A 25,120-nucleotide genomic window follows, 5' to 3' on the forward strand; every position below is an offset into this window, starting at 1 on the left:
CCTACTGATGATTTTTGTGCCAGCTACCTGAATAATTGGTGAAATGGCAAATACAAGATGCAAATGTAGTGAATCTCAAAAGAGTAGTTGTGAGGTGGGAGTTATACATCTAAAACATTGCCATACACCACTTCAAGGAAATTACAGTGTTTTTCTGGCAAACAGGATCTGCAGCTTCATTTGTTTTCAGGTTCTCATATTTATTGTGCAAGATGCGAGTTGATGTTAAGCAGAATTAACCAGGGGTTCTCTATTACTGAATGACATCTGCAGGAGAAGAGAAAGTTTGGGGCAAACAGCTGCTTTGAAACTCTTTCTCAGAAAGAAGGGTCCAAACCTACTCTAGAATCTGGTGATATTAGGAGTGTATGGGTTATCCATCCACTTTTTACTGACAGTAAGTATATGGTACTGTTTGAATGTGTGCTCTGGCTGTTCTAAATTGTCCAGAGACTAGCCAATATAAGCTTTTCTCATCAGAGACCTAGCCCCAAGTGCTCTAATTTAGCTTCTGTATGTTCTGGTTTCATATGTGGTTATTTTTGCCTGTCATTTTGTGTGAAACTTGGAATTATAGAAATGACTTAAGTTAAAATAATGTTTCTGTGAGCTGAGAATTTACCCTGAGCCTCTTAGAATATTGACACACACTTTGGTCTGCAGAATTACAGCTGCTCAGGGTTTGAAGGATTCATCTGAACACTAAAATATGTGTAAGTGCATTGATAAACATTAGCTCAGTGGACCTCTGTTAATTCTGTACTGAAGGAAAGATTATTGTCTAATGACAAAATTCAGTAGACTGTCTTAAAGTCTGTCCTGAGATGGTAGTATAACACATTACTTGCTTAGTTTTCATAGGTTGTGGTATTACCAATGCAGTATTTCCCTTTCAGCTAGTGTGTGCATTGATCCTTATATTCACACGTAAATGGTGTGATGAGTTTTAGAAGAAGAAACTTCCTAATTCAGCTTCATTTTATTTCTTAGCCAAAGTGAGAGAGAGGAATTTGAAACAGAGTTCAAACAGAAGTATGAAAGAGAAAAGAATCTGCTGACAGAGGAAAACAAAAAACTTTCAAATGAACTTGATAAGGTAAGTGCTGATTAGTTGAGTCCTGAGTTTACAACTAATGTATGCTATGTACAAATTGGACAATATAGAAGTTGTATTGGTTATTATTAACTCTTAATTGATAGCAGAAATTGATATTACACAAAAAGTGGTGATTAATATTTGATTTGAATAGAAAGTATCTGTATGAATCTGAACTTGAGAATGTGTTCACGTATACATATATGCTTTTATGTGTAGGAATTGAGTTAGATGGTCTTACAGTTTGGAAAGACTAATTTTAGACAATATCTTAAGCAAAAAAAAAAAAAAAAATTTCATTGTATGACCCAAATATAAAAATACATAGTTAATGATGTAATTACTTAATGTATATTTGCATGTCAATTACTATGAAATAGTAGGGCCCCTCCCACCCATTGAGATTAAGTGTCACTTTGAGATATTAAAAAAATACAAATGATAAGGCATATTAATTGAAATGTGTTGAGCAAGGAATAATTATGTTTCATGAATTTAGATTATCTCTTTATTGTTCATTTTGACAGGTTATTCAGGTTCATTGTGGGTTAGCCAAGTCTTGCTGAACTTGTCTATTCTTTTTGTAATGCATTAAATTTTCTAAAAATATGATGAAAGTTTAGTGTTCTTCAAAGTAACCATGTTTGCATGTCAGTGTTCAAATTAAAGTATATTTTCATACCAGTATAAGATACATACTGTATGCCTATATGTAGGTTTAGTCCAAGAACAGTAAGAGACTAGTCATTGTGATAGTTTTTTTGCTTGGTCTCTTTTTTTTTTGGTTGGTTGGTTGGGTTTTTTTGTTTTGTTATGGTTAGTTTTGTATTTTTCTTGTCAGAAGACATTTAATAAATACATGTATTTAAGTCATAAGGCCATGTAAATGATAAATATGGAGCGGAATATTCGTATTAGGACTAAAAACCAGAATAGATTTAAAACTGGTATTTTTTTCATCATTCTGTTTTGTTAATATATTTCAGCACTAAAATAAGCTTCACATGAGATTCATTCTCCTAAGTAGGCCTTCCTATAAAGTCTATCTGATCTCTGATTCCAATTTGACTTTCTGAATAATTAGTTAACATAATGAAGGTTTAGTTCTCAATACCAACTCAGGTTAGCTGTGGCTTTTGTCTTGCAGAATGTGCATGTATGAGTGACAGCTATGTGAATGCAAGAGGTTAATTGCTAGGCATAACATGTTGTACTTACAGATATGCATTTAATTTCAATTTTCTTGTGTGCAAGTAAGTAAAATGAAAAATAGGGGTATGTGAGACACCTGGAGAATCTCAGAACTGACTCATGCCTGTATCTGTTAATCCTCTCATTCTCCATGGTTATTAAACAAAGGAGAGGTTTGGCAGTTTTATCTGAGCTATAACAGTTTTTGTGCCCTTACTTTGCTCTTTTAATGTAGTTTTTTTTTTTCAATTTAGAACATTCCACACCTTTATGATGCAAAGCAGAGTTCTTGTAAGAGTTGTAGCGGTATTTGGAGGCTAATTCTCAGAAAACTAATCAATTTGTTAGAGTAAAAATGCAGTTCTAGTCCTTAAAATTGGCCTTTCAGTACAGCTAAGGTCATATACGAGAAGAGATTCTGGCTTTTATTGTTACACGGTGTTTATTGTGATGGGTAGTACCGATTTTTAAAGCAGATGTGTGATGTGGGAGAAGTGAGCTCGTGGCTTTGTGTCTGCACAGAGATGGAGTCACAGCAGTTCATACCTCTAACAAGTTGTTTAAATTCTCATTCAGCTCACCACCATGTTTGAGAGGCTGAGTATGAATAACCGGCAGCTGGAAGAAGAGATGAGGGACCTGGCTGATAAAAAGGAGTCCGTGGCCCACTGGGAGGCCCAGATAACTGAGATCATCCAGTGGTGAGTACTCTGCTCTAATGTCATTGCAGGATCCCCCCAGTATGTGGTCGAGCTGTTGCTGTGGTTTTGCCTTTGTGCATGGCACTTGCAGGTGCTTAGGTGAAATCTCACACCTGTTTTGGATTCTGCTGTATTTTTGCTTGAGATTTTATTAGTATTCAAATCCAGAAAATTGTGTTCCTCCTTAAGAGCGAAAGTGTCTTACCAAATGCAACTTTTAAGTGCAGAAGAATCATGGCCACTGGGTGTGGCTTGTGGCTTTGGAAGAATACTGGAAGGAGTCATGTGCTGAGCTCACGCCTCTGAGAGGGACCAAGCCTGGGAAAAGCAGTGGCTGAGAGTGTTTGTGTCTCGGCATTAATTTCCTTCATCTGCTTGGCATGTGGCAGAATGAAACAAATACAGTGTAACTTTTATGTGATTTTTTACAAGGCGGGCATTTGAGACTACCGCAAAGCCAGTCAAGTGATGTTTCTAATAATACTTCTGCTAAATAGTGACGTTATGTTTCTAAAGTCTTCCGTCCAGTTCTAATAAATTAAGGGAAAAAAAAAAAAAAAAAAAAGAAACCATGTTGAAACTATTAAGAGAAAAAGATTGTTTTATCTAGGTGGCCTTTATTTTTCCTCTCCGTGCCTGCTTCTCTCCCCCTTTTATGGTCCATTGCAGTGTTTAGCATCTACAAAAACAGTCTGCATCCAGACATACTTCTTTTTTTTTTTACAGATCATCCACTTCTGGCAAGATTTCATCATCGTATACATTAGTCTTTATTTGGTTTACTACTTGATTTCCCCTCCCACCTCCCCTCATTTTTCACATCTCATGTTAGTGCAAAAGTCTAATTTGTTGTGTCAAAGCAAAAATGGGAAACATTTGTTTTAATGAAACCTAATTTGGTATTGTTGTAATGTCAGTATAATTTTGTTGTCCAAATACAGAGAAGTTTGGGTTTTGAACATAGGCATGTGAATGCATAACAAGAAAGAAGGGCTGTCTGGGTTTCTGGAAGGTTTTTTAAACAGTGTTTGTTACTTAAAATTATAATGCCTATCTGTCTTATGAAGTCTGTAGTGTCTCAAGGCGTTGTGTTTGTAGCAGAGGTTAAAAAATTTTAAAGGTCCATTTTGAGTGTGTTCCTTTTAAATTTTGTCTTTCGTAACTGTGAGTGTAATAGACAGCCTGTGCCACAGAAATAATAATAAAAAAAAAAAGTTGTTTAAATGAACAGTTAATTTCTAGCCAATCAGAAATGTTTATTCAGAAAAAAATCAAGGTAACGAGATACAAGTCTATTATTTCACATTCCATATTGTTTTAAGGTAATACTGATATGTCTTAATGGACCAAGGTAACCAAACTCCATTTTTCAGATTTACACATGAAAGCACTCATAAAACTTGGCCATTCTGGAAAAAGACAAGTCAGAATTAGTTGTGGATTGTTTTACTTAACACTATGTAAAAATGTCCCTTTTCCAGTTTATGAGAGTGCTTAATATTTTAAGATGTACTACTGATGTGGTTCAGGTATATGATAAAACATCTTGCCTGTATTGGAGATGTCACTCGGGGAGGGGTAAAAGAGGTTTGGGATTGATTTTTATTATCTCTAAAGATACTTAATGAAAAAAGATCAGGAGCATGCAAGACAAACTTTCTGAATGAAAGATACCATTTTGCTGATCCCTTATGATAATATAGTGTCTTTTTAAAAGTATGGAACTGAAAATTAAAGAATTATGTGAAAAGAAAAAAAAATAGGAGTACTGTGGGCAAACATTAAGGAGATTGAAAAAATCTGGCTTGGTTCCAGTTTTTAATCACTTTACACATCTCAGTTTTCCCTCCATACTTCTCTGCTTATGTTAAATTTTTTTCTTAATATGTTTAGAGTTTTTCATGTGTTACCCAGATAATCTGGTCATGTCCATCTGCTGTCCTTAGAATTCAGTTCTGCATACTGAAACTAGGACCTTCTCTGACAAATTTTTTTTCTGTGGAACATGGTATGTGATATATGAAGTATTTAAACATCTCCAATAATGATAAACATTTTAAAAGAAAAAAAACACACTAATTTTAAAGAAAGCTAATCTTATTTAATCAGTCACAAGCCTATGTTTTCCTCAGAAGAACATGCAATTTAAATCCATACCTGTCCCCTTCTTCAGTATGACAACAGAATGCCTTGGACATAACAAAGTAGGGTAGAACTTGCAGGTTCCCTCTTTGAAACTAACAGATTTTTCATATAATATTACTCTAAAATATGTATTTTGGGTACATACTCTCTACCTCTTAAAAATGAGGTTTGTCTACCATCTTCTCTTTTGTACCATGATTCATGAAGTATAGGAGGCAGTAGATGGAATTAACTACTGATTTTGTAAACAATTTGCTCAGCTGTCTATGGTGGTTCAAAGGGTTTGGTCTAGTCCTTTTTTAAGTAACACAAGCCCAGGGAGTCCCTTACTTCCTTTGGATGCTTTGCCATCTGATAGGTATCTCTCTCAGGAAATCTGCCCCACTATTCGAATCCGCATTTTGGGTGGCTAAGGTTGTTACATTCTTCACAACTCCTTGGGCCCTTCTAAATTACTATTTCTTTCAGATTTTGTAACTTGCAAGTAATTTTAACGGCCTATCGTGTTCCCTTTAGCCTTTGCCTGCTTTCTTACTGTGCTTTCTTGCATCATTTTTAGGGCAACTGTACAAAAGTGTTTTTATTTTTGCTGTTATCCCAAGATGCCATAAATACAGCCAAAATTTTAATATAAATACTTGAATCAAACTTCGATTGCAAATCCTAATGTGGTTGCAATAGACTCCCACAGATCATTCAGCCTTAATGGAGCTGTTATATTGACAAATTTATATTATCCAAATCACTCATCATTCCTTGACAAGAGTAAGAAATATTGAGGCTTTTATAGTCAGCTATAAATTTTCCTATGGGAGATAGGGAAGAGATTCATTGCACTGGAGGTTAATGCAGTCACTTTAAAAAGGAATCTTTTAAATAACCATGGTACTGTGATTCTGTTCTGTTGCAGAAAGGAGGTCGATGGAAATCTTGGTAGAGATTCCCAGAGTACTTGGAAAGAATCTTAACTTATTAGTCTCTCTGGGAGGATTCCTGTAACCTAGTTCTAGAAGTCCTAAGATAGACAACTAAAATCCCATGACTAGTACTGTAGAACTCTTTTCTCCCAACTGATTGAGAAGGAAGCCTAGACAACTAGTTCAAATGAAGAATTCTGTGTTGTTGATTATGTTTATATGGATGAGCTAAATCCTACCTGACTTACCTATAGAGTGGATGTTAGGCTTAGATTCAGCTGACCAGAAGCTGTGACTGTTGTTTACCAGAAGGTTCAGTTAATATTTTCCTTGATGACTAGATATTTTTCCAGTCAAATGTATTGAGGTTGATTTGATCCTAATTAATGATTTAATTAAAAAACAAACAAACAAACAAAAAAACCAACCTAACTTAGTCCAACACCACCACCCTCCATCCCCTACCCCTCCCTCCAGCACTTCTGCATTAAATCAAACATAAAAAGCCCCAAAGTTTTTGTCTTTTGGTGGTGTTTTTTTGGTGTTTGTTTTGGTTTTTTTTTTTTTTTTTTTTTACTTTTTAATCTGTTTGCTCTCAGAAGAAAGCACACAAATTGTGGAAAAGGTTTAGCAGACATTCTGGGCAGATTCAACTGTAAGAAACTCAAAACATGAAAAATTCTGAGATGTGTTTGAGGTAGGAATAATCAGAAGTTAATTATCTATAAAATAGAAATTGGAGAGGGCAGGGGGAAATTTCAGGGTTTGGGATCAGAGTGTGAAGTGTTAAATTTTTAGAGAAGTAACTTCAAAAAAGAAAAAAAATGTTGGAGAAGGCAGGTGGAAAAGAAAAAATGAAGTTGGAGGCTTTGAGCATAGTGATATGAAGACAAAAATTTAAAAGCATTGAGAAACTTCAGGAGAATTTGTAGTCATGGCTTTCTGATTTCCTTGGGTTTTTTAAATCAGGTAAGATTCAGCTTAATGCCAGGGCATTAAGGCTCCTCCTGCTCAGCAAAAATCTCTAGTCCTCTGGGTCCATTTTGTATTGTAAAGTATTCAGTATAGAGAGACCCAGAGAGTCTGACTTACCAAGCAGCGTGACAAATAGCTAACTAGATATTAGTCACTGGTTACCTGAAGGTTGTAGTGATGGTGGCTCCAATCAAAAAGTTAAATTTAATTCTACAGGAATTTGTACTATATCATTGTTCTAGGTTCTTTATAGTTAATGAACTAAGCTTGCAAGGGCACTTATATTATACATGAAAACAGAACAGTTAATCTAGTTAAATTTTCAGTAAAAACAGAAGTGACACTGACTGGAACCTGAAGAACTTTTCATCCTTGGTCTTCCGCTGTTCTTGTTAGGGCTCTCTGTAAGAAGGGGGGGCAAGGAGAAAAACACTAGTAAGAGTAACTTTACAATTCTTGCTCTATCTTTAAAAAAAAAAAAAAAAAAAAAGGCAACAAAAACACCCCCAGCAAAACAGTAATAAACCAAAAAACTCCAAGAGTTTCTGGCTTCACATAAAGTTTAATCAGTGTATCGTGTTATCAAGAGACTGTTGCCATCTAGTGGACAACAAAACTGCATCTCAGCTCCGTATTGTACTGCTTTTACTTACTGTCTTCAAAAGTCTGAGGAGTTTTCTTGAACTCGGTATAGATTTTTGCAAAAATTGACTTTATATATATATATTTTCATTTTCCAGATCTCTGCGTGTTCTGTGGAACATCTCTCTGAGTTTTTTGCATGTGCAGTTTTTCAGTGTTTAGAGCTTGATGGTTCTGTACATCATAAACCAAATAATCTAATTGCTTTCTCACCTTCCATAAGGAAGGCTCTATATGGCATGATAAAAATTGACAGAGAAACTGGACATTTGAAGTTTTTTAGCTCCAATTATAAAAGTTAAAAAGTAAAGCAGCAATTCAATTTTGGTTTTAATTTGACATTGTCCCTTTTTTTTTCTGCAGATACTTTATGTGTCACTAAAAACAGAGAGGATCAAATGCTAATTCCTAAATCTCTTTTCCCTCCTTGTGCATCAGGAAAGCTTACTTTCTCACACTGAGAGCCTCACCATTCTTTTAACTCCTGTTTACACTGCTTATTGTATATTTCATTATGCAGACCGCCAAAAGCATCTTATGCTTCTTCTCACATCTTTTGCCCACTCTTATACCCTAAGTGGTTTGTATAGGCCAAGATTATCTGTATCGGGTCATCAAAAAGTGTCATCCAAGATGTTACAGGAAAAAAAAAGTTGGTATACTGCTTCCATTAAGTTCTAGTATGTATCCCTTGGGAAGAATAGTGAGTCATTAATATCAAAACTCTCACTGGCTTTAATGGAGTTAGGACATTTGTTTTTTTCTAGGCTCCTTCTCATCTCTTGAACTAAATTGTAAGCAGGAGACAAAGAAGATAAAGACCAAAGCATAAATAAGCACTCACTTTTTCATGTTGGATGTGAGTTTTGTGGCAAATGGTTGCTAATTTTGCATTAGCCTCCTCTGTATTAAAGTGATCTTCCTTATATAAAACTTAAACTGCACATCCAGAAGTCACTGCAACCTGCAGATGTGGCAGTTCCGAGTACCTGCTCTCTGTCTTTTTTGCCTCCTGGTGACTGTCTATAAATCTTTGTTGAAACATTATATTATTTTTTATTTATAAATGGTAAACTTGCAAGTAGCACCATTTCTGTATTCCCTGTGTGTATGAACCTCACACTATGAACCAGAGAAACTTATATTGCTTTATAGTCACAGAGGGGAAATCACTTTCTGTGGAAATCTCACTGCGAGAAAAATTCAACCATCTGGAGAACTCTCATCTCAAGTCCAACATATTTGGGCTTACAGTTACTAAGGAAAGATCAGGAAGCGATGAAAAGTTAATTTCCATGAAAGAGAGAAACTACTTTCCCACTTCCCTATAAGTTAAACTACTTGAGGTTCATTGCGTAGAACACATCCTAAACGTTTCTGTGGTTAGTGCTGGTAGATCTAACTGTGATCAAGCTGTGGGATTAGACTGCTGGTCTCTGAGACCGGTTCAGAGACTTGGGTATGCCCTGCTGTTGCAGAACTGAGTTTGTTCTGTGGGCAAGCGGAGTATGTTCAGAGCCAGGTATGTAAGGTGAAAGGAAATGCACCTATAGGGGGCATGAGGGGTTGATTTTTTTTCTGTTTGTTGGGTTTGGGTTTTTCATAAGCTACATAGTTTCAGTGAAGTAATTTTTTAGCAACTTTCTTTTCTATGGTAATACCTGAGGCAAAGTGAAGAAAGAACCTTCTTTGATTAATCACAGAAAGTTGTTTTTTTTTTTTTCCTTTGTAGCTGATGATCAAAGAATTTGAAAAAGGGACAGGTCTCCTCCTTGATGTCTTTACACCCAGAAAACACATCTTGATAGAAAGAAAGCTCAGGAAATAAGAGAGCCTCTTCTGGCTTATGCTGTTTAATAACATTAGAATTAGACTCTCCCTATTTAATTAACGTTTATTGCAATAACATCACTGTTTGGTTCTCACTACTAGTTCTCATAGTCAGTTGATAAAGTCAACTGATAGCTCCAATATTATGTGGAAAGTTAAATTGTTAATTATTGGTTATAAGTTTTTTTTTCTTAATTTACTCCCTAAAAATAGGTTAAATCCTGAAAGGTTTCATTCCCACAGTCTTAATTTCAGGTAGCTGACATTTATACTGAGACATATATTATTTACTTAGAGATGTAGTTCTTCAATCCTTATTTCTGTCTTAGTGATGTGTATTGCTTAATAGAACTCTGCAAGCCAGCAAAAGGTTGGTTCTGTGTGGTTTTCTTTATTGGTTTTCTTTTTTTCTCTCTCTCTCTCTCTCTTTCTTTCTCTCTCTCTCTCTCTCTCTCCTCCTCTCCTTTTCTTTCTTTCTCTTTCATTTTATGGTTTTTGGTTTGTATTCTTCTTTTTTGTCTGTTTCTGGTTCCTATTTTGTTGAAGGGTCTTTTCCTTTTTTCTTCAGATTCTTTGATTAAAACACTTTTTTCTTTTTATGTAATTGTTTAGGGTAAGTGATGAAAAAGATGCTCGAGGTTACCTTCAAGCCTTGGCCTCTAAAATGACAGAAGAACTAGAGGCCCTGAGGAACTCCAGTTTGGGTGCAAGAGCTACAGTAAGACTCTACTTCCATATGTCAGAATTTTTTTTGTTTTAAAAAACACTAATTTGATAGTTCCAACTGTAATAACTTGTCTGTAGAGTCTCTTGTTAGTCAAAAGTTAAACTTTCCTAGGACTTCCCTTCTGAATAACTGAATAACAGATTTATTATTTATCAATTAATTAAACACTAATATCTTTATAATTCAATTTTATCTGTGATATTGTTCAAGTAACTGCTTAATAATCATATATGAATTTGTTGAAGGAGATCTATACTTTGGGTCATGAATGCCTTGAAGTCTTTCACTTGTGAAATGTGAATGTCCTTTATAGCTGTCATTTGAATTGAGGCACATCAAAACTAGAATTCACGAAATCTCTTTGCTGCTTTTGAGATCATGACAGCATAAGATGTTCATCTTGCCTATTTAGTACTTGAGTTTAAAAATAATAATTCTAATAAGAATACTCTTTTAATTTTTAAATTTTAGATTACTTTGGAATTAATGAACTCTTACATTAAGAGCATAATAGACTGAGAAACATAATTATCGAAGTTAGTTACGTTCCTCATTTTCAGCTTTCTTTTCTCTTACTCTTTCTTCTCCCTTTTTTTATTCTTTACCAGGACATGCCCTGGAAGATGCGTCGCTTTGCAAAACTGGATATGTCTGCAAGGTTGGAACTACAGTCTGCGCTTGATGCTGAGATCCGAGCCAAACAGGCTATTCAAGATGAGTTGAATAAAGTCAAAGCTTCCTGTATCTCTACAGAGTGGTAAGACTAAATTGTTCTAATAGAAATTTACTTTGATACCTCCCAGGCAATGTCATCAAACCATAATTTTAACTATCTTGTCTGTCAAAATTCAATAATGAATGATATGCCAGTTTCTTATATGCAAATGTGTAAAAAAAGACCGTATCTCTCTCCATTGTGTGAGCAGCTGAATGCTTACTGAGAAAATTTGAAATCTTGAAGGCTTTCAGAGGGTACACTTTCTCTTTAGTAATACAACATCTTCTAGTTGTGATAAGAAGTTCAAATGCAAACAGAGTTTTGGGTTGTGTCTTAAAACATGCTCTCTTACATTCTATTGATAGCTGCATTGGGTTAGCTGATGAAAATCAATTATTGCATACTGGTTTGTACGGTAATAAGATGTAGTTATGGAAGAGCATGCATTCTCTTATTCATTCCTCAGACCTTTCTCTCTCCCTCCCCCCCCAAACCCCCAAAATAACAACATTTATTCTGAGTTAGGCAAATGCCTGAAGCAGAGATTAGTAGGAAGACATTCTGGTTTTAGGTCTCCAGTTCAATTTAGCTCAGAGCACTGACTTGTTTTGCAGGTTTAGGAAAGCAGTTAGACAAAGCCGAGACTCAAGTATGTTATCCATAAAGTGGGAATAACCTGTCCACCTGACTTGGGTGTTTTTCAGGCCAGGTAGCATGATGATGGACAACACTGTAGATCCTCTAACAGGAAAACCAGTGTTTGCTTTGACAGGGAAGGATGAGAAATGTGGTAGAAATACATAGTGGTGTTACCTATCAGCTGTGAATCGGAAAGCAGTGAAACAACTAACTAAACAAACTGAGAAGAATAGTAGTTCAACGTAATCTATAAGATCCCAGGCACTGTGAATTAACAAATTTTAAAAATCCCGATTTTTAACCGTAGAAATACATGTGGTCATCTTTTCTCATTCACAGGGTACAAGTTCGTACAATTACTCATAAATTAGAAACACAAGCCTATTTAGTGGGTAAACAGGGGCAATTAAGTGCTTGTTCTGTTTGTTTGGTGGTTTTATTTCTTTTTTTTTTTTTTTTAAGATACCATACTAAACAGGTCCCAGTATATTTCTGAATTCATTCTGTTGCTTGATGACATCATGAAGCTTGATGGGCATTAGTTTTTAAATAGCATGCGAAGATGAAGAAAAAAAAAAGGTTATTTGTATCATAGGTTCTGAATATTTACATAGGTTTTTTGTTTGTATTCTTTTGAAGTAAATTGCAAGAATCTGAGAAGAAGAACATGGAACTGCTGACAGATATTGAAAGGCTGAAAAAGGAGACAGAAGAGCTTAGAACAGAAAAGGGTATGGCAACTGATATCCAAGTAACTAACATGTTTCACATTATTGGGTACATCTTATCAATTAAGTGTCACCTTGCAACTAAAATATGATACCAACTGGCTTTGGCATACAAAATGTGAGCACAGCAATTGCATGTTAAGATGTACCCACAGTAGTTGTATTTGCATATCTAATACATACTTGTAATATGCTTCAGTTTTGTTGATATACTTGAAGCAGTAAGGTATTATTTGAGTTGGAACTGCATTATTTTTATTTGGCATGTGCATGGTGATTAACTGCCAGAAAACTGTATAGATATATTTATAATTTTTCTCCCCTTTACGATGGGTGGTGGTATTTAGACTACAGTACTGATCATAGTGTTCTTCATCAATGAATGTTTTGGCGCTGTCTACACAGAGAGTAAACAAGTGCAGAGGCATTCATAATATTCATTTGTTTCTGAGATGACTTTGTTGATTGGCTTTTAACCACGTAGTGAGCAGTGTGGTCATGTTTGCTTTGCTGTGGTATTAACAGTATGTTCTGGGATTTCTAGTGCATCTAACAGTATTTTGCATTGTTGCTGGGAGAAGAGACTTCTTGGTAATTCTGAAATTAAAAAAAATTTCATTGAGAGATGATTAATTCTTTGGCTGATTCTTTGCAGTTCCCATAGTAGCTCTAATGTTTCTATCTTATGAGTCACATGGGAAGAAATGATTTTTCAAACCAAGTGGAATTACCTGATTTTCTGTAGGGAACTCTGAACTCCAGACTTTCAAAGCCCTGGCAACAATTGCTGTGTAGAGATGTCAAATATTGTTCAACCTTTGCAACCTAATGGCATGTCAGTCAATAATGTATTGCAGTTAACATTAATCTGCCATATATAGGCCTCCAAGTGCTGGTTGACTGGTAAAAATAATACAAACCTATGGAGAACATTAAAAAATGACTGGTGATGATTAGCAAATAAGTCTTAGGGAATTTATGCTTGTTCATCTTGATGCTTAGCACTGATACCAGGATTATGCTTCTTCCACCTATTTGGAGCAGAACTCTTGACAGCATCTCCCTGGAGACAATAATGCTTTGTCACATTTAGCTTTCATTTATAGCTTCTTGAACTGTCATAAATATTATGCATGGTTACCTGGCTTCCGAAATCTTCCTTTGCATTAAACAATCTGTAAGAATTTATAAATAATATTTTACCCTGTACTCTTTCCAGTGTTTAAAACCTTAGAGTTTTTGTGAAAATAGAGACAAGCATTTGTTCTTTTTTTTTTAAAAAAAAAAAAAAAAAAAAGGAGAAAATATACTGGTAAAGGAATAGTTAGTTGTTACAGAACTGCATAAATAAGATAGATTTTACTGCAACTTTTCAAATATTTTGATAGAAATACACCTTCATCCAAAATTCTTATTATCTTTGGACTTGGTTTTCTCTTTAAGAAGAAATACACTGATGCTTGAATCATTAATTGTATAGAGGATTCAAATGTAGTCCATGTACAGTGGTGGAGTAACTTCCTGTGTGTGGAAATGATTTCTAGGAAGGGATTACTTAGATTAGTACTTGAATCCTTTGCTCTTTATAAATGTGTTACAGAAACTGAGGAGGGTGAGGAAAAAGATTACTAAAAATGATTCTGTAAAGTAGCAGGTAGTCTGAGAATTGTTTTTTTAGTCTTTCACTAGTGTGTTGGTGTATTTATATTTTTGACGAGGAAAAGGTTCTTTTGAACTTTCTTGTTCACTGTGGGTTATATTTAGAGCAAACAGGATAAAATGGCCAGTTAGAGAAAGACAGTGACATTTTTAAAAAGTAGTAAGTGACCTTTGATAGCATCAGTCATTTGAGATGCACGCCGTCCTGCAGGCTCTGGTCATAATAAGTGTATATATATATATATAATGTATTTATAGTGTTCAGGAAGCTAGAATCTGTACACATGTGATTTATTAAACACCCACAAAGCAACTTGAATTATTCTCCAAAGAAAACAAGAAGAAAAAAAAACAGTTAAAGCAAGTGAAAATAACAGTCAAGGTGTGTCAGCCTCTACAGCTCCAGAGTATGCAGCGTTGATGCTCTGCTTACTGGCTGAAAACCGTGTGAATGGTGTAGCGTGACAGAGACATTTGAAGCTTTACCCCGGATTGTATTACTCCTGCACATTCAAAACTGGGAGGTGACAGGCACAGAGCACGGGTCAGGAAACTCGGCTGATTTGGAAATGCAGTGCGTTCCTCCAGCAGGTGGTTCTGTATGTTTCTGTGGAAAAAAACTAAACAGCCAAAGCTTCCCTGTCACGGTGGCCGTGCAGCCTCGGCGTGTGTGTGCCTCTGGGTCGTGCAGGGCACGTTGCAAACTGGCACAAGCACAGTAGGAACCTGTGCCTCCTGCAGAACAGACGTGCACAATACAGTCGGTTTTCATGTTGAATTCACACCACACACATCCTAGCTTGGAAAAGGTTAATTAAACTTACGCTGCTTGCTTAGTGGGTGTATGTTTGTTAAAAAAAACTATTACTCTGGAACAGACCAAATGTGACAGCTCATTTCAAAAAATGTAGGTGGTTCAGGTGGATACTCAAACCCTGATTCAGCAAGGCAAAGGTCCTCCATGAAAAGGTCATTTTTCTGTAGCTTAAAAACCTGCTGCTGTTTTCTAGGTGTAAAGCACCAAGACTCACAGAATTCTTTCTTGGCATTTTTGAATGCGCCTACCTCTGCTCTGGATCAATTTGAAGTAAGTGTACAGCTATTCTAACTCTCTGTTAGTCAGTGAAACTACTGCTGTTATGTGCAGGTTATGTGCGTATTTGCTGAAAGCTTGCTACTGTATTTTAATCTTATTGTCCCATTTATATTTGCGTATAATAATATTTGAGAATTGTTCATCATTTACAGTGCTGGCTGTCTTCTCTTGAACACTAGTAATCATAGTGAATTCTCTCTCAAACCTTGAAGGCGTGAATTTTCCCAATTTTGTAGTGAATATGAAAAGCGTAGTTGTTCAAATGGCCTTTACTTGTCTTCAGGAAAATGCTAAGTAATGTCATTACTGGTTTGGTAAAAATGAGAGAAAATACGTAAATAATCCTTGAATGTATTTCATGAAGGCGTTGATACTGTACATTTATTAAGTTGTTTCCATCTTCTGTTCATTTTACACAGATGTGTAAAATCTAGATAATTACTATTCATCTCCTCTCTACAGATCTTATATACTTAAAAAATAAATCTATTTAATTCCTTTGTCACTTTCAGACAAAAGACCACTTTAGGTAGAAAACCTAGAAGAAAAAAATTGAAACAATATTATACATTTCATGTCTTCCTTTTTTAAATCAACAGTCAGCAATGCATAATTTTTCTCTTAGAAGAACAGCTGGGGTGAAATATTGGTCAAACTGAATTCAGAGGGGACAAGGCACCACCTTTACAATTATACTTCGGTCTAAAATTTGTCCCTGTTCCTTTTCCCGATGGGTGTACAAGGTCATCACATTTAGCTATGAAAGACCATAATCCCTGATATTATTGAAGTCCCAAAATTTGCTTTCTTTTCATTGTGTATTCATTAATTCATTGTACTTTCTTGAAGTCCTCGCAATTAATATTATTTTTTTAATTTGCTTTTTAATTATTTATAAGTTACTTTCAATATAAAAATCTTGTTGGAGTGTAAGAATATTATTTTATTGAGTGAATGGTGGAAAAACATTGAGTTTTATACAGGTAGTTTATTGATTAATTGTCTATGAAAGGCAATTAATGAAAATTTACTGAGGTAGCTGTTACTGGCACTAGTTATTTACAGTTCGTTATTTTTTCACTTTTATTTATGCTGAACAGTTTTCTTCATCCATCTCTCTCTCTCTCTTTTTTTTTACTGCTGTTTTCATTAAAATAGGATTCCTTTTCCTCCTCTTCATCCTCATTGATTGATTTTATGGATGACGTAAGTCTGACTTTCAAACCAGTAAATCCCTCAATAACAGAGATCATTTGATTGATTTGGAATATTCAAGCTTTAATGCAGCCAACTTAAAAAAAAACTACAAATGTAGTGGAGTGGAGAACAGAATATTTCTATAATAGCATACATACACCTATTTATATAGATAGATGTTCAATTTTAATGTAAATGTTTTTCTTATGTGCAGGTGAAGAATTCTTAACTGGAAATAGTTTTTCTAATGGGGAGAAGCTACTTTTGGGCATTATCTACTGATGCAGCCTGTGGAAAGTGATTCCAAAATCACTGGCACATATATTTTATTTAGTTCTACGGCTTCATTTTATTACATTATCATTAGTTGTTTCCAAAAGTTTTCTGATCACTTCAGTGAAAATATTTTCATTGCATACAGTTAATTTCGGTTTGCTCAAATAAAATACTGTCTCTTTTTTGGCCTATATTGTAAGAAGTAATTTTCATGATGGCTGAAATGAACTCTCTACTATTTATTGCCATTTGAGATGCTAGCTTTCTGTCAGGACAGTGTTTAAATATTTACCCTAGTTAATTGCATAGTAAGGGAATTAAGTTAAAAGCTGAAAATTTACTGCATTATATTTCTTGCAGACTGAAGTAGTAGGTACATAAAAGTGAATAGTAGTAAGCTTTTTAAAATCAAAATATATACTGTGCATCCGTGGTGGAGAACCATCCATTACAGTTCTGTAGGTATATTGTGTGTGTACATCTGTGTGTGTTTGTATATATGTATATACACATACACACATATTTATACATATATATTTAAAATAGTATAATCCTATCGGCATTAAAATGTGATATAATTAATTTTATTCCAGAAATGTCTGCTGTGAAGGGTGTAACAAAGAGGGTATAGTATATGGGCCTGTTCTACTGGTTACATTTCCTCACTTCACAAACTCTGTAAGAATGCTTCTCTTCTAGATGCTTTTTTTATTTTTTGTAAATCAGGTGTATACCTTAGACAAAATGTGAAGGTACATCTGTGGTACCATAGTGGCAGGTATTTGTCTGAATTTTTGTAGAGCATATAGAAAACTTTGTCTTGCTGATATTGTTGGAATTTTCTTACCAAAAAAAAAGAGAGTACAGTTTGCTATGATGTTATATCTACAATAAAAGAGCAATATTTATATCCTTTATCTGGATTAAATAAGTGTTCTCCGTGTTGACTGGGTATTAGCAACACTTAGTTTGTATCAGCAGCTTCTTTCATAGAAAGTTACCTTTAAAAATATCTAATACTCTCTCCTGAAATCTGTTAAAAGATTAACCAAGTACATATGTGGCAAAGTAGCTGATAATGTTCTGTTTTGCAAGGGGAAACTTAGGACAAGAAAGTTCTCCTTGTTGCTATCTAAGTAGTTTTGAAGGACATAAGGACATCAGTATTTTATTCTGCATTTATTATTGTGTTTTGTGGTTTGTTATATCTTTTTTTTTAAAGAAGGCAGTATATTTTTTTCACCAGCATTTTGACAAAAATCACATTTTTTAATCTATGTAATTGAATAATTTTTCACCTGTTGGTGTACATACTTTAAGGCATTCTTCTTGACTGGTCCACCCAGCTCAACTCTTTTCAGATAACCATCTTTTAGTCTTAGGTAAAACTCTAGGTATTAATGTGTATATTGTTGCATGTGGATAAATTACTACATGCAGAATCAAACTTCCCCTGTTACATCTTCAGTCTGAGTCCGACGGGAGTGTTTTTTCCTCAGTTGCATTGGGCAAGAGTACATTACTGGACTGGACTGGCCAGGGGCTAATGTCTCTAACACTGGGCAGAATTCTTTATCATCTGGCAAAACTACAAAAGAGGAGAGTTGACTGTTCAAAGATAGGAGGAGTACCTTGCAGACCAATACAAGACTTGTTGGGCTACCTGTCTTTATTGGAAAGAGAAATAAAACTGATGTCTGTGCTAGTAGGAGAAAGGTGGTATAATTAAGTTGTGCTTAAAGTCAGTTCTGCATCTTTCATTTATCGGACAGTTACTTGATTCATTCATAGAAAGATTCATAATATATAGGCTCAGAATTAGCAAAATGAATGGGGTTTTTTATGTTTTAGCTCATTGAGTTAATTCAATGTCAATATTAGGCGGATGTAAATGAAAATAAGGGTATTGAACACCCCTCCCCACTGGATGTGACCTCCATTCCTTTTCCAGCGTCTCTTTTTGACAGTAGTTACCCTGAAGGGCAGTGTTTCTTGCAGCATCTCAGGAAGAATTAATCTGTGCTCAGTCAAACCTGAAAAGTGTGTGGGTTATTTATATTACGACTAAGGAAGAATTAGAAGTCCTCAGGTCAGACTCATGCAGTGCTGCAATATTGCATGGGTTGCAGGAAAGCCTCTCCTGTAATCAAGAACCCAAAGTAAATGTTACTAATGGCCTGTATTGTTCTTCAGCATCTGTGCTTCATTAAGAAATGACAGAGAGTGTAAAATAATACGCAGTTGCAGTTACATAGCACTCCTTGCAAGATCTCTGAGGTCTCCTTAACATACAGATATGTGAGCAGCACTGAGTTTGGCTCACTGACTACATCTGGAGTTTACCGGGGTGGGTGTGTCTTGTGCGTCTGCTGTCCAAGTAACGTAATTGTTTATAGGACTCTATGAATGACTGGAGTTAATTCTAATTTTTTCAATGAGGAAAACAGTGGTTTTGCAATTTCTACTGGAGAGAAGTAAAAATAGATGTCCCTCTGCCTTTGTAGCCTTCAGACCCTGAGCTAGAAAAGTGGTAGCTCAGTATTCAGATGAGTGTCAGTCACTGTTGGTTCCAGCTGTCTCTCCTTGAAAAGATGCTTGGTCAGGTTGGCAGAACTGGTGCCTAAATCCTCATAGCTGTGAAAGCCCATTTGTTCAGAAACGATCCTTATATCTCCTGTGCTCACAGGAGGGTGCAAAGGGGAGTAGGAATGGGTTTTGCTGTCCCTGATTTCTGATGTCGGTGGGGAGGGAAGTCACCCCCAGTGACTCTACTACACTAATTTCTGTATCTTTGCCGCTGTTTCTCCTGTGTGTTGCAGGCTGTCTCTCAGTAACGTCATCTAGGTGTTAAGTCTTCTGCATTCACTAGAAGTGTTTGATAATGGAAGTGGTGTTGGGTTTTGTTTTTTTTTGCCAGGTGGAACTTTGTGGATCTCACTAGCTACTAGAAGCAACCAACTTGTTTGATTTTGTGATTATTTAATAACAATAAAATGGAATCACATTTTCCCTTTACAAAATTGTTGTCCTCACTTGATAGAAAATGTTATTTTTCCCATTACCAATACATTATGAATTAAAAATAGATTTCTTAAATTCACCTGCAGTCTGTCCTCACATGCAGTCCCCATGGGCTTTGGTTAGACTAAATGAACGTGAAATACGTAAATAACCACAGAATAAATCATGTTCTGAATTCTCATTATTAAACAGAATTAGCCATAGAAGTGTGTGTGGTGAGAGCCCTGACTCTACCTGCACATTCGTAGTCAAGTTTAGAATAATTTTGGTTCTTAATGATGCTTTAAATTGGACATATTGCACCTCCAGGAGGTTGCTTTATCCATCTTATTCAAAGTACAGAGATGCTAACTGCAAATTATTAGTGTAATGTAGTCTGCAGTTTCACTGCTATTGTCCAGACTTTAAAATAACTGTTCCCTTTTCTGGATGTTTCTTCCCTCCTGTTGCCTGAGAATATCTTGTTTGCAAAATACTTGTAAAAACGAACATGTTTTTGTGTCTCTAAACACTACCTCTGGAGATGTAGAGCGACAAATTCTGAGCTGATGTATGTGTCACTGTTTGGTTTTGTAACATATTCTCCTTTCTTTGTTAAAGCGCTCTCCTTCCTGTATTCCAGCTAACAAAGGCAGACGTGTAAGAGGCTGTCTTACTCTATGTGGCCCTTTATTTTTTGCCTGTTTTGTACATGCCTTTGTCTAATGTATGGACTGTGTATTTACCTCACTGCATGTCTTGTGCTGCTGCTACCGTTCGCTGCTGCTGCTGTGCTTTTTGTTGTTTTACAGCTGTGGGCTAAAGCTGTTGGAGTGTTTTCATTTGGTAATCCTATGAGCAGAATAGCACAGTAACTGGAGAAGATGTTTTGGGTACCTTCTCGTTTCAATATGGAAGTTCTTCGCAAAAGCTGATGAGGTAGATGCAGGTTGGGAAGATGAGGAAGTGTCAAATGAGGGCCTGTTTGCTTCCTTGCCCTTAGCAGAGGGCACGTGTTGAGTTACAGGAGCTGCCTATAGAAGGTAGAAGTTTGTCATTTGGTAGGCATATCATAGCAAATGATAGAAAATATCACAGTGCAGAGATAAGTAAATGGGAAGTGGGGAATTGAGTAAATCGGAGCATCAAGGAGAGCGGGAAGAATTCACACGAGGAAAACAGGGTTGGATGTGTTGTCGGCTGTTAAGCTGGAAAGCTCTATGGTGTTTCAGAAATCAAGGCAGATTTTTAAGCATGGTATTATCAAAGCTTTGTCAGACTGAATTCATACCAGGTATGCTATGTCAGTGTTAAACTCGTGCTGCCACTTTTGTTGCTTTTATACACATATGGTGATAGGAGTAGGAAATCATACAAATATTGAATATTCAGTAAATAAGCAATAATGCCCAGCAGCTCTAATAATGACCTATTATGACTATGCAGTACAAAGCACACCACTCAGTGTCTTAGGCAAGCTTACAGTAACTGCTTCTTTCTGCCAGCTGTGGCTCCAGTCCAAAGTTCATTTCTCCTCCAGATGTGCTTATCCACTGGCCAGCTGTGGCTCAGGCCTGCACAGGTGACACTGTGTAGGCAACTAAGCACAGGACTGTGGAAGATGACAAGGCTATTAAAATTTGGTAGGAAATATTGAAATTATGCTTTTGGTAACCCAGTGGATTAGTTTAAAACTAATTTCAGTGGTGTTAGTATGGTCCACGTAAGCTTTTGGCCATAGTTGAGTCAGGTTGCTTTTGTACTTTGTGCTTCTCACAAAAGCAAGGAACCTGAAGTTTACTGCAGCAATACAGCTTAAGGCCCTGTTTCTGCAGTAAACGTGGTGGTTAAATTCCCTTCAAATTCTGTAATGGTAAACCAGGTTCTGTTTGTTTTGTGGGGTTTTTATGGTCATAAGTAAAGTAAAAATACATTTGTTACTGGTTCAGCAGTTGTCTTCAACCACAAAGGCTTTGCAGCACATTCCAGAAAAGTTCCATCATTCATATCATGCTTGTACTAAATTTTTTAAGAGACACCATGGAAATTGTTTGGTATGCAGATGCTACTTTGAAAGGGAAAGCCTTTGGAGTATCTGGAAACATCTATGAAATGATAGATTAGATCTCTGAGTTTAACTTGCAGAAGAAAAGGCATGTCTGTTTCTTGCTATGAAAAATTCCCCTGTAGTCATTCATTAGGCATATTTTTTAATAACACTTTTAAGAAGGAAGAATTGTTCAAGGTTAAACAGTCTGAGTGGACTACAAATTATGCGTGTTCAGACTTGATAAAAAGTTTAAAATAATTGTAACAGTGTTACATGTCTGGGGATTTGCTACTAAAAGGCATCAATGTTTCTAATAGTGGGTAAAGCTTCCAATTATTATTTGCTTCTGATAAATCTCAGCACAAAATCTTTGCTTTACTGCTAATTTTTGCCTCAATGCTTGAAACACATGATCTATGTGTAGAAAACAGGTGTATCCCAGTGTGACAATTTCCCGTTTTCATTACAGTAATACTTGCAGGCATCTTAATATGCCTAAGTTGATTAAGCTGATAAGCATTCTCCACCAGATCTTTTTTTTTTTTGGAGGCTAAGATGAAACTAGAAGCCATAAAAATTAATCACTCTATTTAAATTAAAAAAAAAAAAAAAAAAAAAAAAAAAAGAGAGAGAAAAAGAAAAAACAGCAACTGCACCTGTTCGCTACCATGACTGAGTTTCTGGAGAACAGGACTGTATCTGCATGTGTAAGATTGGCTTGGCAATATGTTTTATTCCCAAGGAGCAGTAAAGTTTGTGGAATTCATAGCATTATGTCAATGGCAAATGAGATAAAAAACACTGGAATGTTCAAATGCTTTCTGTGAACATTGCTGCATATTTTAGTTTGTGTGCTAGCTAGCCAAATCCTTAGCAATGGGGAACTGATGACAGCATTGTTCCAGAAGAGCTAGGCATGCAGTGGAGCCTTCTGTAGGCCTCCAACTTCTATTTTTATTATTAGTGGAGAAGAGCATCCTTACCTCGCTATAGTTTTCTTAAAAATTTACAAATTTACATAGGAAACTTTGATGTGGCGATGTCTTGTTTTCAAGGAAGAATCCTGCATTCTTTGATTTTTTCAGTTGTGCTGACAAAAGATGACTTGTTATCCAGGATACTTGGTTGTACCTATATGCTTTGTTTTCAGTGTAGTTCTATGTTGGGCTTAGTTTCATTGTATATCATAGACTAGGAAAATATTCACCTGAAGAAACTGTATTCCTAGTAAGGATGTTTTTGTAGTTCAAATGGTGTACAAAAAAAACCCTCAATTTTCTGTGAATATAATTAACGCTAACCTCAGGAAACACATTGTTTGCTCTGCCTTTTCTCCATGTTTTCTCCTAAATATGTTTGCAGTGATTTACGTAGGCTATTTGGGAATTCACTTCTAACAGATCTCTACTACCAGTGGACAAAACCCAGTAGTGTTTAGAAAATACTCACGCTTTTATAATGCTGAATTGCAAGTCTCTTCAAGTGTTTATCAGGCCCCTGAACTAGCAACTTTTATGCATGTGCACACCCCTCAGCAGAAGCCTTGGTGTGTTCATACTCAATAATTTTCATTGCATTTTTGTACTTAAATTAGGAAGTTGCTTAAAACTGAATTTTTATCCTCTCAGTTCTCTCTTAGGAATTCTACTGCTCCCATATCTTATTTTGGTAAGACTTGAGAATTCTTTTTTAATGATGTCTTTGATTTTTTTTTTTTTTGGTTGTTTTTTCTTCTCTTGAATTGTTCTCCTAGATTGATTCAGTTGAGAATTTTACATTGTCTAATACTCCATCACGGGATGAAGATAGCAAGTCTCACCTCCATTCAAGATCAAGGTCTCCTTCTACAGCTAGTGAGATTGAACCAATTGAGGTATTTCAATGCTGACAAATTTTTGCCTTCTTTTTAGGAGTAACAGTTTCACTCATATAAAAATATGTGTTGCAAATCCTTTTGTTTAGAATGAAGCTCACTCGTCTTCAGCGAGACTATTTAGGACCTTGTAATAGCCTTCTACACTAATAATGAATGGTATTTTGGGGAATGTTGCATTTCCTTTCACATACCGTTAATTGATTAGGGAGAGGAACTATGTTGAATCAATTATTAGATACAGTCTCTCTTCATAACATATCCTCAGTCGGTAATATTTAAGAACTGTTGGCACAAAGTTAATGTTATACCATAGTTTGCAAGAGCACACTTTGGAGTCCTGCTGAAAGTATTGTCAATACAAAATATTAGCCAGGTTCTGAAACTGAAATAATATGTCCTCTTTCCCTGTTAAAAAAATTAACTCTCTGATTATTTTACATTAGAAAAGATCCAGCCAAATGTTTAAGATAATACAAAGTTATTTGACATTTAGGAGATGAATGTTGTACATCATTTTGCTGAGAAATGAGACTAGCTTTACTTACTCTTTTCCTGTGTTAATCAGCTTAGTTTCACTGCTTGTATGTTTGGGGATGGGGTGGGTGAGATGTTGTAGTCCTTTTTTACTTTATTCAAGCTATCTTTAATAGTGTGTGTTTGATGTCTTATTGATCCTTTGGGGACTATGTTCAGGTTACCGATCATCCTCCCCGTTCAATTCACACACCAACCATGAGGACAACATATATTGGATCGGGACTCTCTGCACCAAAGGTATTCAGTCAAGCATTCACACTTTTTATATAGTAAAGGAGAAAATAACAGTCGTGGGCAACAGCTTCAGGAGAACTATTTATCACAGTAATCTTACTGGAACTGCCTAGAAGGGTTGCTCATATGCAAGCTGGTTGCTTTCTAAAATTTAAAACCATTCATTCTTACATTATGTGGTGTGACAAGTTGTATTAAGCATTCCACTGTAGCAGCACACAGGCATTTGATTACAGGAAAAACAGTAGTTTTATAAATGAACCTGAACATGAAAAAAGGAAAAGAGACTTCCTAGAAAGAGTGTTTTCCGGCACGTGTATGGCCAACCTGCCTCTGTCCTCTGCATACAGTAAAACTGATGTAACTGCGGGTCTGTCTCAGGTTAGCACATCTGTGTGCTAGTTAGATGCTTAATTTTGAGAAAAGGCGAAGAGTGAGCCTGAAATGAAACCGTAGATTTGCATTTTTTGTAAGCAATGTAGAGTGAGCACTACAGCCAGTACTGCAGCATTGGGCTGAGAGACAAATTCCAGTTTTTCTGTCTTTTGACTTTTTACTTGAATAAATACTGATTTTACATCAGTTGTTGAAATTATTTCGCTGTAAAGGAAAAATCTTCTCATAAAAGTTCCATAAGTGCCTTGATGGCTTGGGAATCTTCTGTGTATTTAGAAAAAATGACAGTTTTCTGCAACTAAGCAATGTAGTCAGTAAGTCTTTCTAACAGATCTGTTTCTTTGCTTTGATAAATTGCAAAATAGCAGTTTGTGTAAAGGAAAGCTAAAAAGTTTGAGCAGACTATGTTCTGTTGGCAACATCTTAGTAGATCAATTAAAAAATTACTGTAAGTGCACTTGTAATCTTGTGAAACATTTTACTGTGCATA

General features: G+C 35.7%; 1 protein-coding gene across 13 annotated transcripts in view; it reads left to right on the forward strand.

Annotated features, from left to right (window-relative positions):
• Positions 1–25,120, forward strand: part of CDC42BPA (CDC42 binding protein kinase alpha) — a 188,809-nt gene that overhangs the window by 131,318 nt on the left and 32,371 nt on the right. For 6 of the 13 annotated variants that reach the window (XM_042789351.1, XM_042789354.1, XM_042789357.1 and 3 more), the window contains 10 exons: positions 991–1,096; positions 2,864–2,988; positions 10,110–10,215; positions 10,833–10,981; positions 12,221–12,312; positions 14,979–15,055; positions 16,223–16,270; positions 20,159–20,197; positions 23,341–23,460; positions 24,157–24,237. In XM_042789351.1, the coding sequence (XP_042645285.1) occupies positions 991–1,096; positions 2,864–2,988; positions 10,110–10,215; positions 10,833–10,981; positions 12,221–12,312; positions 14,979–15,055; positions 16,223–16,270; positions 20,159–20,197; positions 23,341–23,460; positions 24,157–24,237 (943 nt within the window). The remainder of the gene's footprint in view (positions 1–990; positions 1,097–2,863; positions 2,989–10,109; positions 10,216–10,832; positions 10,982–12,220; positions 12,313–14,978; positions 15,056–16,222; positions 16,271–20,158; positions 20,198–23,340; positions 23,461–24,156; positions 24,238–25,120) is intronic. The other 7 variants (XM_042789353.1, XM_042789361.1, XM_042789355.1 and 4 more) reach the window with 4 other exon arrangements.

Source organism: Tyto alba, unplaced genomic scaffold, assembly GCF_018691265.1.
Source record: "Tyto alba isolate M040663 unplaced genomic scaffold, T.alba_DEE_v4.0 Super-Scaffold_16, whole genome shotgun sequence".
Taxonomy (NCBI): domain Eukaryota; kingdom Metazoa; phylum Chordata; class Aves; order Strigiformes; family Tytonidae; genus Tyto; species Tyto alba.